This window comes from Callorhinchus milii, unplaced genomic scaffold (assembly GCF_018977255.1).
Source record: "Callorhinchus milii isolate IMCB2004 unplaced genomic scaffold, IMCB_Cmil_1.0 Scaffold16, whole genome shotgun sequence".
Classification (NCBI taxonomy): domain Eukaryota; kingdom Metazoa; phylum Chordata; class Chondrichthyes; order Chimaeriformes; family Callorhinchidae; genus Callorhinchus; species Callorhinchus milii.
The window spans coordinates 1,958,281-1,972,979 of NW_024704757.1; the positions used below are offsets into that span (position 1 = coordinate 1,958,281).

General features: G+C 37.7%; 1 protein-coding gene across 5 annotated transcripts in view; it reads left to right on the forward strand.

Annotated features, from left to right (window-relative positions):
• axin1 (axin 1) overlaps nt 1–14,699 on the forward strand; it is a 71,885-nt gene that overhangs the window by 36,830 nt on the left and 20,356 nt on the right. For all 5 annotated transcript variants that reach the window (XM_007908205.2, XM_007908210.2, XM_007908208.2 and 2 more), the window contains exon 4: nt 11,596–11,692. In XM_007908205.2, the coding sequence (XP_007906396.1) occupies nt 11,596–11,692 (97 nt within the window). The remainder of the gene's footprint in view (nt 1–11,595; nt 11,693–14,699) is intronic.

Genomic DNA, 14,699 nt, shown 5'->3' on the forward strand with positions numbered 1-14,699 from the left:
AAACTCTATATGAGACTATACATGAGTTTAAATTCAGACCACTCTCCCCTGTGGATAAACAGGTTTTCTGAATTGCAGTACATTGTAATATTACTATAATCTTTCTAAAAAAATATATAAAATTGACAAGGTTGATCGGAAGTCTGACATCTCAGTTGTGTTGAAAGATTCATCAACTGAAATCCCAAAACAGTGCAGTCAGCTACCTGGAGAATCCATTGGCAGAAACCTTACGTGATGGTTAAAAGAAGCCTGGAATCTGATCAAGAAATGTTAGGAACTTAGGAATGTGGAAAAGAAAATTGTGGGTCCATTTGATTGTTCCCACAGTAACAAAGAGTTTAAATTTAAAGAAAATCAAATTCTCTCTGAAATTGCTGATGTAATCTGCCTCCAGAATGCTTGGGTAGTCTATTCCAAATATTCACATATTAATCTGAACATCATCTCTTCTGAATTTTAGCCCATGTCCTCTTGTGTTAGATTTTACTTGTATGTTGGAACTTATTATTAGGGTTCATTGTATTTGTACCCTTTACAGTCTTGACTTGTTTGGTTTAATTGATCTCTTTTGAACCTCTTTTTGTGAACATTCCCAGATTCTGTAGACTCATAACTTCAATGTTCAACTTAAGCATCAGTTGAGCTGCCCTTCACTGCTTTCCCAGCAAAGCCTAGATGCCCCACAGCAATCTTTTATCTCTGAGGCGAGAGTGCTTCCAACTGAGCCAGCACCTTGGACGGTGTTGCAGGATCGCAAGATTGATCTGGGTGAAGAACCCCCTTCGGCCCATCTAAACGTTCCAGAACACCCACAACCAACAATGACTTGCATCTCTACAGTGCCCTACATACGGGGTAACATCAAGGAGTGCTTAAAACCATTTAACAATTGTTCACTAGATAAAGACCTGGGCTGAAGGGCTTTAGCTATAACGAGAAGCTTTGCTGGCTGATGTTATATTCCTTCGTGCAAAGGAATGATTTGACTGAGGTTTTTAAAATAAGGAATTGGAGGTTGAACAGTGGATGATACTTCCTTTTGGCAGAGGGATCCATAGCCTTATCATTAAGCTGAATAGGATGAATGGCCTCCTGTTTTTTATAGTCCTATAAAAACACTAAGTTTTCAAATGCCTTCACCCTCCGCCTACCCCACCCCCTGACAAACAAAAATTCTTCAATGCTGCCCAGTTCTAGCAATGATTTGAGTGATGAATTTGGAATATTTTCATTGATGTTAACAGTTTGCCCTAATTGGACAGTAAAACTGTTTTGACCAGGCTGTACAGAAGAGCACTTCATCAGCAAAGTACTCATCTTAGAGAGTGCATCTTTTACGTAATGATTGGTTTGTTTGTTGATGGTGCATGTGCCACATTGACATTTTATTTCTAATACCGCTTTTACATTACTTGTCATCTCCAAGGCAATATTCATGTGCGAAGGTTAGTTTTGTCATTGTGGGTCCAGCAAGAAAGACCGTTGCCTCCACGTATTGGATCAGACTGGAAGATGAAAAGTTGGACATCTGGAGCGAGTAGGCCTCATTTAAGTAACATGGTGATGTCAAGTCATTTGCACATAAGCAGACTATCACTTCTGGCAGTCTCCAGATGCTGTGTAAAGGCCTGGCTCTGTTTTTTAAGCCACTTTTTAGGATTTTGGAGCCCCTGAGAAATGCAGCAAAAAGCAACTTGGTACATTTTATTCAGCTTTTGTGGATCAAGAGCAGTAAGGTAGTGTATCATTGGATGTTGTCTGTTTAATAGTGAGTGTGCCTTGAGAGTTACTCTGCCGAGAGTTGTAAACTGCACCACATCTGCTAAGGACAGTGATATTTCTAAAGAACTGGCAAATTTAGTTAGTTGGGGTCTATTCCTTCTGATGGTTTAATCATTTCGGCATCCCACTTTGCTTGAAGGCATTTTGTCTTGCTTTGAAGTAGGGTACAAAGCCTTTAATGGCAGGGGGTGGTTTAAGTGAACATCTGCTGGCTGTTTGCACAGAGGATAATGGAGAAAAATATATAGAAAGTAGAGTGGTACACGAAGAAAATAAAAATGGGATAGCCAAAATGGCTTGCTTCTTGGAATATATTGGGGCTGATGAATCAAATGTAAGAATGAAGGCTGTATTACATAATAACTAATCCCAAGTGTTCCTAAGTGTCTTCAGAGAGAGATTGTAGTTAAATGGGTATTATATACAGTGGTCACACATTAGTGTTGTCTTTTTATGTATTGGGTGGTGAATGATTTATTAAAGTTAATTTATGCATTGATTTAAATGTAAACTTGAACTGCTCAATGTGATTTTAACCTATTTTTAAATATAAAATGGTAGCTGCCACACATTGTTTTACCGGTATTTTAGTAAAAATTTTAATTAGTTTTTTTCCCAAATAGATCTTTTTCATAGCTTCTTCTGTAAATTCTTCAGAAAAATATTCTAGGCATAGGATTTTCTTCTGAGTCATGAAACTGTTAAAACAATTAATAGAATTCTTCAAAAAATCAAGAATTTAGTCAGAAATATTAAGATGTTAAATAGAATAATAAAGATTCAAAGTGAAGCTACTCCAAAGGTTAATTTTTTTTAGATAGTGATACATTTTCAAGTTTGGAACTATGGAAAGGACACAAAGAGGAAAAAAAATAATCACTACACTATTTTGATTTCTTATCCTTTGCATTGGACATTGAGAACAGATGTGGTCACATTAGTTGGTCATCAAGAACCTCGGTTTTGAAAGACCAAACATAGCTGTATTATACAGCTGAATGCTGAAGCACACAGCTAATTTGCCAAAAACATTTATGCTTGGATTCTGAAGCCAGTGGAGGTCAGGTAAAGTTTGAGTAATTTGAGAACATTTTGAATGAAAGTCATTCAGTTAGTGGCAATCAGTATCTGCCAAAGGCTGCATTTTGCATCTAACCAACTATTATATGGACATTTACTTTTATTCAGACAACATTTTTTTGTGTGTTAACTTTATTCTTAACTACAGTAAGAACTAAAAGACTTTGCAAAGCCTAGTATTGTGTGTGAGCTCAGTTAACATGCGCAAGTTACTTATTGACAAATCTACAGATCGGTTTGCCAGAATTGTCTGGCTCAGCAATATCCAAATGAATCATCAACTGAATCTATTATACAAAATGTTTCAACAAGTTAGTTTGTGAAAAATGTTAGCTAGCATGCCTGAACCATGTACATTTGATAATTATTAGATCAGGAGTTCTGTGGCAATAAATGAGAAGCGATTTAAGTCATTGAAGCTTGTGAACACTGACATGTAATCCACTTTGATTTGTGCAGCATGATTGCTAATATACAAATAAACTTTGAGATGCAGCTACACTGAATTTGAAACCCTCAGATGGTTCATCACAGATGGAACATTCAATAAGGTTCCCTTGATGCCATTGGAATAGACTTGACAGTTGGTTTCTTATCTGGTGGCAAAAAGTATAGTACAAACCAAGTATGGCTACAATAATGAAACCTTTAATTGAAGTTGAAGAATGCTGGAAGTAAAGTTAATTGTTGACATGCGGTTTGGACAAGGGACCCTAAATAAAATATCCATTCAACTTTAGTATTTGAAGGAAGTAATAAAGCCTCGTATGTACAAGTATGCTTTGTGAGCATCAGCTCAGGTACAAATATCTGGCATCAGGCCAATGACTAAAAATGAACACAAAATTAAAGGAGATGGAGGACATTCGTTTTCCATCTCCTTCAAAGGGAAAAGGTGGGTGAGGCACACTTTCACAAGGCTACCACTGTATAACCTTAGGTCTGCATGCTGTCACTTGCTCCAGTAACCTGCAGTATAAACAAGTGACTGCACTCTTTTTTCTCTTTCCATACCTCTCTTCCCTCCGCACCCCAAAAAATCACATGCACAAGGAGGGCAAGTTCTTTAGCAGCCAATATCATAGAAACTTATAATTTATACTAATAAAAGAAATGGTCTTACAACTGCTGCATAGCAGAGATGCCTTTCTTAAGGAGAATCCTAATTGCTGTGCACAATGCCTACGGTAATTTCTGTTCCATCACTGTCTGATCAAAAGAGTGCTGCAACTTATCAGTTACCATATGGGAGGCAATTTCTGTATTAAGAATCTGACTGAAAATACACCTGGTCCTGGGGCTTTCAAAATGGGAAGGAATCCAATTTCTAATTCAAATCTTCTCAAAACCAGGTCCAGTACTACCTTTACTCGCAGGGTGGTGTGAAGACTCCCATTGCTAACAAAAAATTCCCAAACTCAAAAAAGTGTAAATTCCCATAAGTTTAGATACACACACTTTATGGATTGTTACAATCACTAACATGCTTTATGTGGCTATGTTGTTTACTATACTGCTTTCCCTGGATTGATTTTCTTGTGGCGCATCAAATCTGAAACTTTCTAGACAATAGAAATTTCATGTCAGATTGCTGAGTGAATGGTGTTGTCACGGAGACGACTGGATGCATTTCATAAGGTACCCCATGGTTCAAGGCCAGACAGAGAATACTCGCTATCAAAGAACTGTTGGTTTCTGAGTTTGCCTCCTCCCCCTTCTTGTCATGCTGCTTTTTCTGAGGATGACTGCAGATAATGTGTCAAGGGATTAAAGAACGTAAAACGTAGGTACATGAGTAAATTACCGCTACAGTGTTCTCCCATTCGAGTATGGGTATGTATAATTTCAAATACAGTGTGTTACAGAATTTCTAATTGATGCTAAGCACTTAAATGAACAGTATTTCAGTCATTCCTCCCCCGCCCCCCCACACAAACAAATGTACACAGACAAAATAGGACTTCTTATTTGTAAATGATAGAAACGCACATCAATGCCCTCATCCAAATCCTGAACTATATTTAAATTGTGATTTCAGATCATACGTAAGGGAGGTAATGTAAAACTCCCATTGCACTGATGTCTTTATTTCAAGGTAATGTTATTACATCACTGATGGCTGATACTGAGCTCCACCAGTTATTTTCTCTCTCTTCCCCCTCCCGTGGTGTCTCGCCTACATACAGATTATTAAAACTTAAACTGAGGGCCTGAAGATTCTTCTTTGTGCACTAATTTAGATGCAGAGCCTTTAGCAATTGCTACTGTGGGGCATAACATATTTTATGACATGCTGCCACAGATTTCAGCATAGATTTACAAGAGGCAAGGCTGATGTTACAATTTTAAATTTGTTGCTGTTCTCCTATGCAAAATTAATTCAGGTGCTTTTTTAAAAAAAACTAAATATGGAGACATTGTAGGAAATTGTACTTTGATCACTGATCACTATTTTTATACTGAGGATTTTGTTTTGTTTTTTTGTACCTCTTTGAGAGCATTCTGTGTAATTTTGAGGTAGAAACTTTGTTGCTTGAAACACTCTAGGGTTAACATTATAGCAGAATCCAGCATAAAATTAGATTTGGATTCTTCACAGACCAGGGCACAGCATGTCTGGATCTGCGGGGAGCTTTGGTTCTTTTTTATATGGAGATTAAGGGAACAGGCCCTGTGTAATGAGCAGATAAAAGGCAAGAGATGGAAAGAGATTCATTACACATGGCTCTTAGCATTCTGGGTACAGGTTTACACCCAAAAAAAGGAAGTTTGATGTTTCTTCGTTGTGCTCATTCACTGAACTGTAAAGCACTTTGAAGAAGCTTATCTGTGGTTCGAGGGATTCCTGGGAGAGATGCTGGCTGGTGAGGAAGGCATTGAGTGACAGGAAAGCAATTTCAATGCCAGGGCATAAGAAGGGAGCAAGCCCGTCGGTATAGTAGTTCCAGCAAAAGCAATCTAGTCCATGGAGTGATAAATCAAAACTAGTAAAGGAATAGTATTTGTGTTAAAATCCTATTACAGGAAATAGTTAAGAAGTGCTTTCAACTTTTCCAAAGATTAAAGTGACTCATAGGGTTTTAACACTTGGATTCATCTTATTTTTAAACTTATTTCATGAAGTGTTTTTTAAATTGTGTTTTTCAAAATGTAACCATACTTTAATTTTTTAAAAATGTTAGTCTTGGAAAAGCGTTTTATTGAAATCAAAAGTCTGTGACAATCCCTAACTAGTTGCTCATACTTGTTTCTCCCCTCTTATGATCTCCATTGTTTCTTTATGAAGACCGCAACTGTAAAACATCAAACCCAGTGAAACTGTCATGATCCCAGTAATTAACAGGAGGACCTTTTGTTTACAAAACATTTCCTGTGGACATGTAAACCTTTAACAGGAAAATATTTTCAAAATAGTTTGAAAACTAGTTGTTTGAAAATACATTTAAATGGGCCGAGCATATTAGATTTTGGGGGCACTGGAGCTGAAATTACCAGGTAAAGGTGGGCACATCAAGACCACTTCAGCTGGGGTCTTAAGACTTTCTCCTCTATATGAGAATGTTGCCACGTGGCAATCTTCAGATTTTTTTTATGCCCTGCTATCTGCATTGTCTGGTTCCACAGAAACCAGTTTAATCTGCCTTTTGGCCTAAGGTTTTGTGGACTTTAATTTCTATAAAGTTTTCTGACTGGCTGCATGCCAAATCTTAGATCTGACAAATGAATCCTATGCTTCCCAGGATGCTGAGAGTTTTGTCACTGTTCCAGAGTCAAATGCATAAGCAACTCCTTTGATTTAAAAGGCCAAGTTCACGATGGCAGTCTTCTATAGAGAATGTACAAAATTTAAAGCATAGACCGCACAAACGTACTCTTAAACTGTGATATGTTTATCAACCGGAGACTTGATTATGATTGAGATCTGGGCTTTTATTAAATGTACATGTGTTTAATTTGTCATACAAAGACAATATAATTCAGCATTGATGTTTGGAGCTTTCCTCTGGAAAGTGCAGTAGTCTAATATGCAGGACGCTTGAATTGGAATTCTGTTGCCACAGTTACTTTAAGCCTATATCTCAGTGGGTTTATTGGAGAAGGTTTGGGACATAGGACTTGAGTAGTTTGATGCTGTGAGAATAAATAAACCAAAGAGCTGACCAGGACCAAATTCAATCCCTGTTCCCTCAACTGAGTTATTCATCTTTTGCCAAATTCAAACAAGGATTAGTAATACACAGCAACAGACGACTCAGCACAGTACCCTGTGATGGTTTAACTGTAAGCTACTGTCTAGTTGTACCTTGAATATTAGTCTGACACACATACTTATCTGTATAGTGCTCTGGACAAACTATACCACTGAGCTGGCCAGCGGCACAATCGTAGCTTTGCTTGGATTTATTGTGCAGGTAACTAGGTCCCATCACAGAGGTCGTGTGATGCCTGTGAGATAGGCATGAAATCTGCCCAGTGGGATATCCTGCTTTATAAGCTTTCACTGTGTCTGGGAAAAATGCAAGCTGATTTCAAAGCTGCTTTTTGGTGAGAAGATGCTCTTTGAAGACTAGATGAAGAGAATCTACAGTATAAGCAAAACTATCAGCCAGTGAAGCTTCGGCTTTAGATGAAGTTACCCTCATTTTGATCTGAAATTTGAGATGCTCTCAGTTGATGATGCTATATTCTGTTGCCTGCCTTTCAAGGCCGGTCTCAAGACCTTTCTCTTTGACCGAGCCTTCAGCTCCCCTCTCAACTCTCTACCCCTTCCTCGCTCCCTCCCTCCCCTCCCCCTGACCATTTCCCCCCAATGCTCGGGTCCTGACCCAACTGTCCAGCGCCTTGGGACGTCCTCCCGACGTGAAAGGCGCTCTATAAATGAAATCTTGTTGTTGTTGTTATAGTCAACTTTTCAGTTTACTTATATTTGAATTCACTCCTTAATCTCCCCCCCCCCCATTCTTTCTCCATCCATTTCCCTTAGACATTTTTCATACATATGGAATGTGTTATCCATCGAAGTGTGAACTGCTTCACCCAAAGGAGAGTAACATACCCACAGTTTCTAATGGCAACTTTAATAAAATGCTCATTGATGCTGCATAAGTATCACTACAGATTCGGTATAGCAAATGCTTTGACCAGCATTTGAAGGATTAAACGTGCGTTGCTGAATTTCAATCAGATGTAGCTGTTAGAATATTTGTGCCATGTTTAAAATAAACATATCCCAAACCAATAGAACTAATCAAGCCAGAGAACTTCATTCTTTTTATGTTAATTCTCTTTAAATGTTGCCAATGGTTCTGAGACTGTGAGGTGAGGTTGGAATTATAAAACTGGATGTACCGATTTCTAACAGAATGCCAAATAGTGTTGCTCAGAATATGAAAGGTTTTTATTGTAACCTTTAAGAAACGTATCGTCCTTCCAATTTATTCCAATTCAAATGTTTTAAATGCTTAGCTGTCTGAAAATCTGAATTGATCTGTGATGTCAATGGAATCTCTTAGAACCAAGCCAGCAGACAACAATCATCATTCAAAATATGATGTGAAATGGTTCAGTTCTCACTTATTGTTTTTAACCATGAGTGAATATATCAGTGCTGATACCATTTTCAAAGGATTTTTCTTGCCTCTTGCAATGATTGGCCACATTATTTTAACTGAAATCAGTGCTTCCCAGAATAGGTAGTTTTAGCAACTATTGTGATCTGATTCTAATTTCTATTTTGAGATATTAAAATAAATCTTCTGAATTTAATTCAAAGTGCTCACTTATGTCTGCATTTCTTACTCTCCAACCTGCCTATAGTAGTGTCTGACGTACTCTAGGGCAACTGGAGCCAGCGTTCTGCCCCTTTTACATTACAGAATGGAATCCAAAGCATCAGTGATATCGTGGAAACAACTGTGTATATATTAACTTGTTCATCTATATGGTTGTTCTTAAACATGCTGGAGCGACCTTTCTGGTCAAGGCTTTCTGATCTCTGGGGAGAGCCAGTGAAATAAAACTTACTTAGCCATAACACTTACAGAGAACAGTGCCATTGCCTTGCTGTCCTAGAAGCATGTTTCCAGGAGCAGAATAAGTAACACTTCAATGCAACACTTATCTGCCACTAAAGACATGACTGCCATTTGGAATATAAAGAGAATTAATTACAAATTTAGTTTCTGGCATCTAAGCTACAGCAGTGCAAGCATATTAATACAAATCCATAATGAACTCATTACATTTAGGAAATAAAAAATAATTTCCTCATGGTTTTGCAAAACACAATTTATCCTGTATATATGTTTGTTCAATTTTAAATGAACTCTGCTGTTTGCAATTCCCTTTCTGTGAAACAGAATTTCATAAACTAGCAATTTTTTTTAAAAAAGTGGCTATAAATTGAAATGCAACTTCATAGTGTGTTGCATCATATAATTATACATTCCATGCCTTTAAACTAAATATATATGTATGACATAAATCTCCTTTTACAGCAACCTGAAGCCTTTAAGACTGTGATGTTGGTATTCATTTTTATCTTTTGAAGGGAAGGAGGGGCAAGATAAATTTTATGAATCAGAATGTGCCTTTGTTTGAACATGCTGCTAATGGATGAGTTGGCAAATAGTGTTAAAATAGTCAAACCTTTCAAGTTCAGAGGTGGCACTGGGGAATTGAGCCAAGGGAACTTCAAAGTCGGCACAGCAGGACAGAACGTGTTTGAAACTGGATAGATTAGAAGCCATTATCAGTCGTTTGCTATGATGTGGTGAACAAAGGCATGTTTCTCCCTTTTGGAATAGGGGCAGTGAAGTGTAAAGAAACTTCGCAGCACCATACTTAGGAACTGGCACTCGCTGCCAGCCATGTATAGTGTGAGGCCATGAAATGCTGGCACCTCCAACTTCATCTTATCACTAAACTCAACACACCTATATAATTAGAGCAGGATGGTCTTTTCAACAATAGCAGAAATCCTGGGGGAGTATAGAGTCACCTTGATACACTTCTACATCTAGTTTCCTTTTCAATTCACTTTGATTAATAGCTAATAGGATTTCTGTTGGTAGTGCAGGATAAGTTGCCTGTGGCCAAGACACAGAGACTTTGTCTTTTCTATTGTTTAAGGCTAACTGTTCATTGCTGTTGGTGTTCTATGCATTAATACACAATCTATGAAAGCAGAAATTTACAATGTAGCAAACAGCATTAATGGATCTGATTTTTATAGAATTTACAGCATAAAGGAGATTTGTTATGTGTTTTATGAATGGAATGGCACGGTGTAGTTTCAATTCCATCAAATTAGTGATTTCTGTTTGTTTGCAGAATTGTATGTTAAAATGAGACTAGACCTGGAAAGAAAAATAACCATGATTGCTTGCTCTTGACAACTGGCTATGGATGACATTGTCCTCAACCTGCTGTTATATCCAAGTAGTACCAGGAATGAGGGATCTTGATGATGAGGAAAGGCGAGAGAGGCCGGGATTATTCTCATTGGAGCAGAGAAGGTTACGAGGAGACCTAATAGAGGTCTTCAAAATCATGAGGGGATTTGATAGGTTAGAAAGGGAAAAACTGTTTCCACTGGTGGGTCTGTCAGTGACTCGAGGTCGCAGATTCAAAATAGTCTCTAAAAGAAGCCGAGGGGAGGTGAGAAGAAATGTTTTCATGCAGAGAGTTGTTCGAATCTGGAACACATTGCCTGAAAGGGCGGTCGAGGCCGATTCAATAACTACTTTTAAAAACGCGGTGGATGGGTATTTGAGGAGGACAGTTTTGCAGGGTTATGGGGAAAGGGCTGGGGAGTGGGATTGGCATTGCTCTTTTCAAAGAGCCGCACAGACTCGATGGGCCGAATGGCCTCTTTTTGTGCTGTACGATTCTGTGATGATTCTTTGATAGTTGTTAGCATGGAGAAAGTCAGACAAGAGGCCGAGAGTATATCTTTTCTACCATGCTTTTGGACCGCTTCCTGCTGCTTGGCCAGTTAGTATTGCCCAACCCATTAGGACTTTGGCTTGTGGTGTAAATGGGAATTAAGTGGGAAAAATCCTTGCTGCCAATGACTTGTCTGCCCCTCTAATTCCTGCCAATGAGCCAGGCTGGCTGGTCTGTCAACAGTAATGCCCTAGAGGACTGTGGGTTCAACTGGCTCAAGAATTGGACTACGAGACTGCCACAGATGGTTGACCATTCTGCCTTTTTTGTGAAACACGTCATGTTACCTTGGAACCACTTCATCTGCAAAGGGATTCCGCTTAGCACTTTTTCCCCCTCTTTCCCCCCCCCCCCCCCCACTGGAGGATAGTCTTTCATGAGCCAGTTGGGTTTGTTTGGTGGTTTAACACTGATATGGCTGTTTTATGTCTTTTGTACCATTGGACTTCCTTGTGTTATACAAAAAGTACATTTGGTGAATGTTTGCAAAGTGTAAAATTCACCACTCAAAAAAAGTATGTTTTTTAAACTGTTTAATCCACCGTCACTTGGGGTTCTGTTTTTCAGGTAAATATGCTATAATGTATTGTGTTTATGGATTTAAACCTTCATTCTCCCTTTCCTCTCTTCCTTCTGCTCACCTCCTCCTCCTCCTGAGTCCCATTGCTCATCCACTCCTTTTAATATTTTAATACCCAATATATATTTGTTCTATGAAATTGGGAAGAACATCCTTGTCAATATGTTTTGAGTTCATGTGAAATCTCATTTTTTTCCTGATAGAGATGGGATCCCACCATATAGAATCCGAAAACAACATCGGCGGGAAATGCAAGAAAGTGCCAAAGCAAATGGACGAGTGCCGCTACCTCATATTCCTGTAAGTGTCATTTTTTAAAAACGTCTTTCCTAAAGTTGGCTAAAGAATGGATGATGAATTGGCATGTATAGTCAGTTGGGTTTTCACTAAGTCTCATGCCTGTGCTTACTTTGCAGTTTGCCCTGCTTTTCAGCATCTAATTAATCATGGAAATCCATTAAATTGTTCAGCTATTGACTTCACAACAGAAACAAAAGCTATAGTGAAATGCCTTCATTGTACAGAATATACTTTGTATTTTGCACATGTGTGTTATAGAGGGCTCTGTTTGATGTAGTGAAAGTTAATTTGTTGTACAATTTCATTTTATTGTCCATTGTTATTGTACTTAAGTTATAGTGTGTTGTATATATTTTTCATGATGTATAGCATACATGATACAGTGTGACAGGTAGTGTACCTTTCAGAGTGGCTTGCAGATGACCCTGGCAGTTAGCTAGCTCTGGTAAGTAGTAATTGTATTTGAGTGTGATTGCCAGTTGTGGATGCCTGAAGGTGTGGCTGGACAGTTGTAGCTTTGAGTGTCCACAGCTGGATGAATTGATGTGTAAATTCCTGCCTTATTTCCCCAAGTCAGAAGCTATACATTACTTGTATTAGTTTTAACAGAAGTAACATTCTGTTGTAACAGAAACATTCGTCAGAGCTCTCTTATTAATATTTTCTCTTACTCTTATGTAATATTTGTGCAAAAGTTATCATTTTCCTTGCTCCCTTTCAAATATTTTAGAAGAAAGTATTGTACCATGTATTGGTACTATAACGTCTGGCTAGTTGCCAGATGTTACCCTCAGCTCTACTATCTACTTCTCATTGGTGGCAATGGAGGAACTGATGCTAAAACATACAGTGTTGACGCCTGGTTTGGAAGCTGCATGGAATCCTAAGCCACACCAGTGCTTAAAAACAAAATCTAAATGATCACCGTCTGTGTTAGATAATAATGTTAGAAAAACATTATCCCATGTGTTTTTCAATTTTTTTGTTTTGATTTAATCCAACCCCTGTAAAACAGGAAGCCAGGGATATCCTAAAGCTCTTTAAATGTTTAAAACCTTTTAATGGAATGTTTCATTGTAAAGGGTGAAATTGGGGTAGTTCTGCCTCTAAATAGTATTTTAATTCTAAGACCAGAGAGGACAGTATAATTTTTGTGAAAGAACTTTACAGAGGGGAATGGGATTTATCGTTTTTCCAATTAATTTGCAAGATTAATACAATGACCCCTGTGCAACCTAGGAGTAGATACATACATCGGTAACTGTCCCTGAAGAGCACCAAATAGAAAGCCTGCATTTGAAACCTAGGATATAATTGTGTGTGTGGGTGGGGGAGGGTGGGGAGAGAACTGAGATACAAATTTGTAAGTGATGGGGAAGATAAGAAATGTGTATGTACTCTTTTTAAAAGAAGTAAAACAACAACAAATTTAAACCCGAGAAAGTGGGACATTCTCTCTTTCATGTCGGAAGGATGTCCCACTGAGTTCTGTGTGTGATGTATTATCTGGTGTTCTCTCCTTGTTTATAAATAGAGGATGATTCCATATGTCCAAGGATTTCTCATTCAAATTAATTTTTTTTACTTTAAATCTCTTCAATAAAAAAAAGCCAAATTTATTACATTATTACATTTGTACTGAGGATGACTTTGGACTCCATTTCCAATAAAATAATTTTTCATTAAAAAGTTGGATGGCCAAAGAATTGAAAGGAGTACTTCAAGCATTATTTCTTACATGTATTATTTGCCATTTAATGAACATTATTCCAATTATTTTTAATAAAGCAATAATATAGGAGCCTAAAATCCTCTATTTCAGAACAAAACATCTGCTTATGTTATATCAAGTCAGAATGGACTCTTGGTTGGAGTTTCCAGAATGAAAGGAGGGAGAAATTGAAAAAGTTCAAAGCAGATATTTTCTTGGTCTCTTGTTGTGAGATGAAGTGTTCTTTGCTAGGGTAGCAAATTCTAATTTACATTAGTTAAGAAAAAATATATATGTATAAATGCTTGTTAATTAATATAGTACACTATAAATTATTTTGAAATCTGCATTAGAATTCACCAAAATAAAAGTCGTTTTTTTACACAAGAAAGATTTGTTCATTGGTGTTTTAGTTCAACAGAAACCGTGTCACTGATGCCCTTTCTCAAAGCCATTGCTGCTGTTCTCCATCTCCATTGCACACCAGATTAAGTTTCAAATGTTGACAGCTAGAGAAAGGGTTAATAAATTCCCCATCACAGCCCTAAAATAGATAGCATATTGTCATCTTATGGTGCTCGTAGCAGCATTTGAGTGCCTGAAGGCGAAGAATAAACACTGTTCCAGAACAAATTCTAAGCAACAGTGCATCTTTAAATAGTCTGTAATTCTTAAGACATTGTAATTTCTGAATTAAAGAATGATCAAACAAAATGTGTAGTTTAAATTCCTAGTAAAAGTACAGTAAGTAGCTTTTCAGAATGCAGTTAACCCACAGTTCTAATAAGTGCAATATCCACTATGGTATGACATTAATCTTTCTCATCTATTGGCTTAAATGCCCTGGGCACTTTCATTATATCTGAGTGTGACATAGTCAGATTTATGTGGACTGCAGTTAGTAATCGGTAAAAGCCTTATAAAATGGCCGTTAGTCTGATATGCTAGCAAGTTCAGCTATATTTTTACTACAATCCTGTACAAGGTTGTGTTCAGGGTTTAGACTTACCACTTCCCCGTTTCATTTTGTGCCAAGAGGTATTATATTACCAGCCCAACGTGTGTGCTCAGTCTGTCTTCCCTGCAGAAACTGCAGGGGATTTGCGTTAGGCATTTGTAATGATGGCGCAAATTTCCTGCTTTGCAGCCAAGATACCAAACATGATTTTTTTTAGTCTGAACAGTAATAGGAGTAAAGCACCCAACAATGTTTTTTAGCGCTGGCTTTGTAACTAATCTGAAAAATATTCAATGATAATGAATTTATGGCTGCAGTCAGCTTCTTAGCTCTGTTTG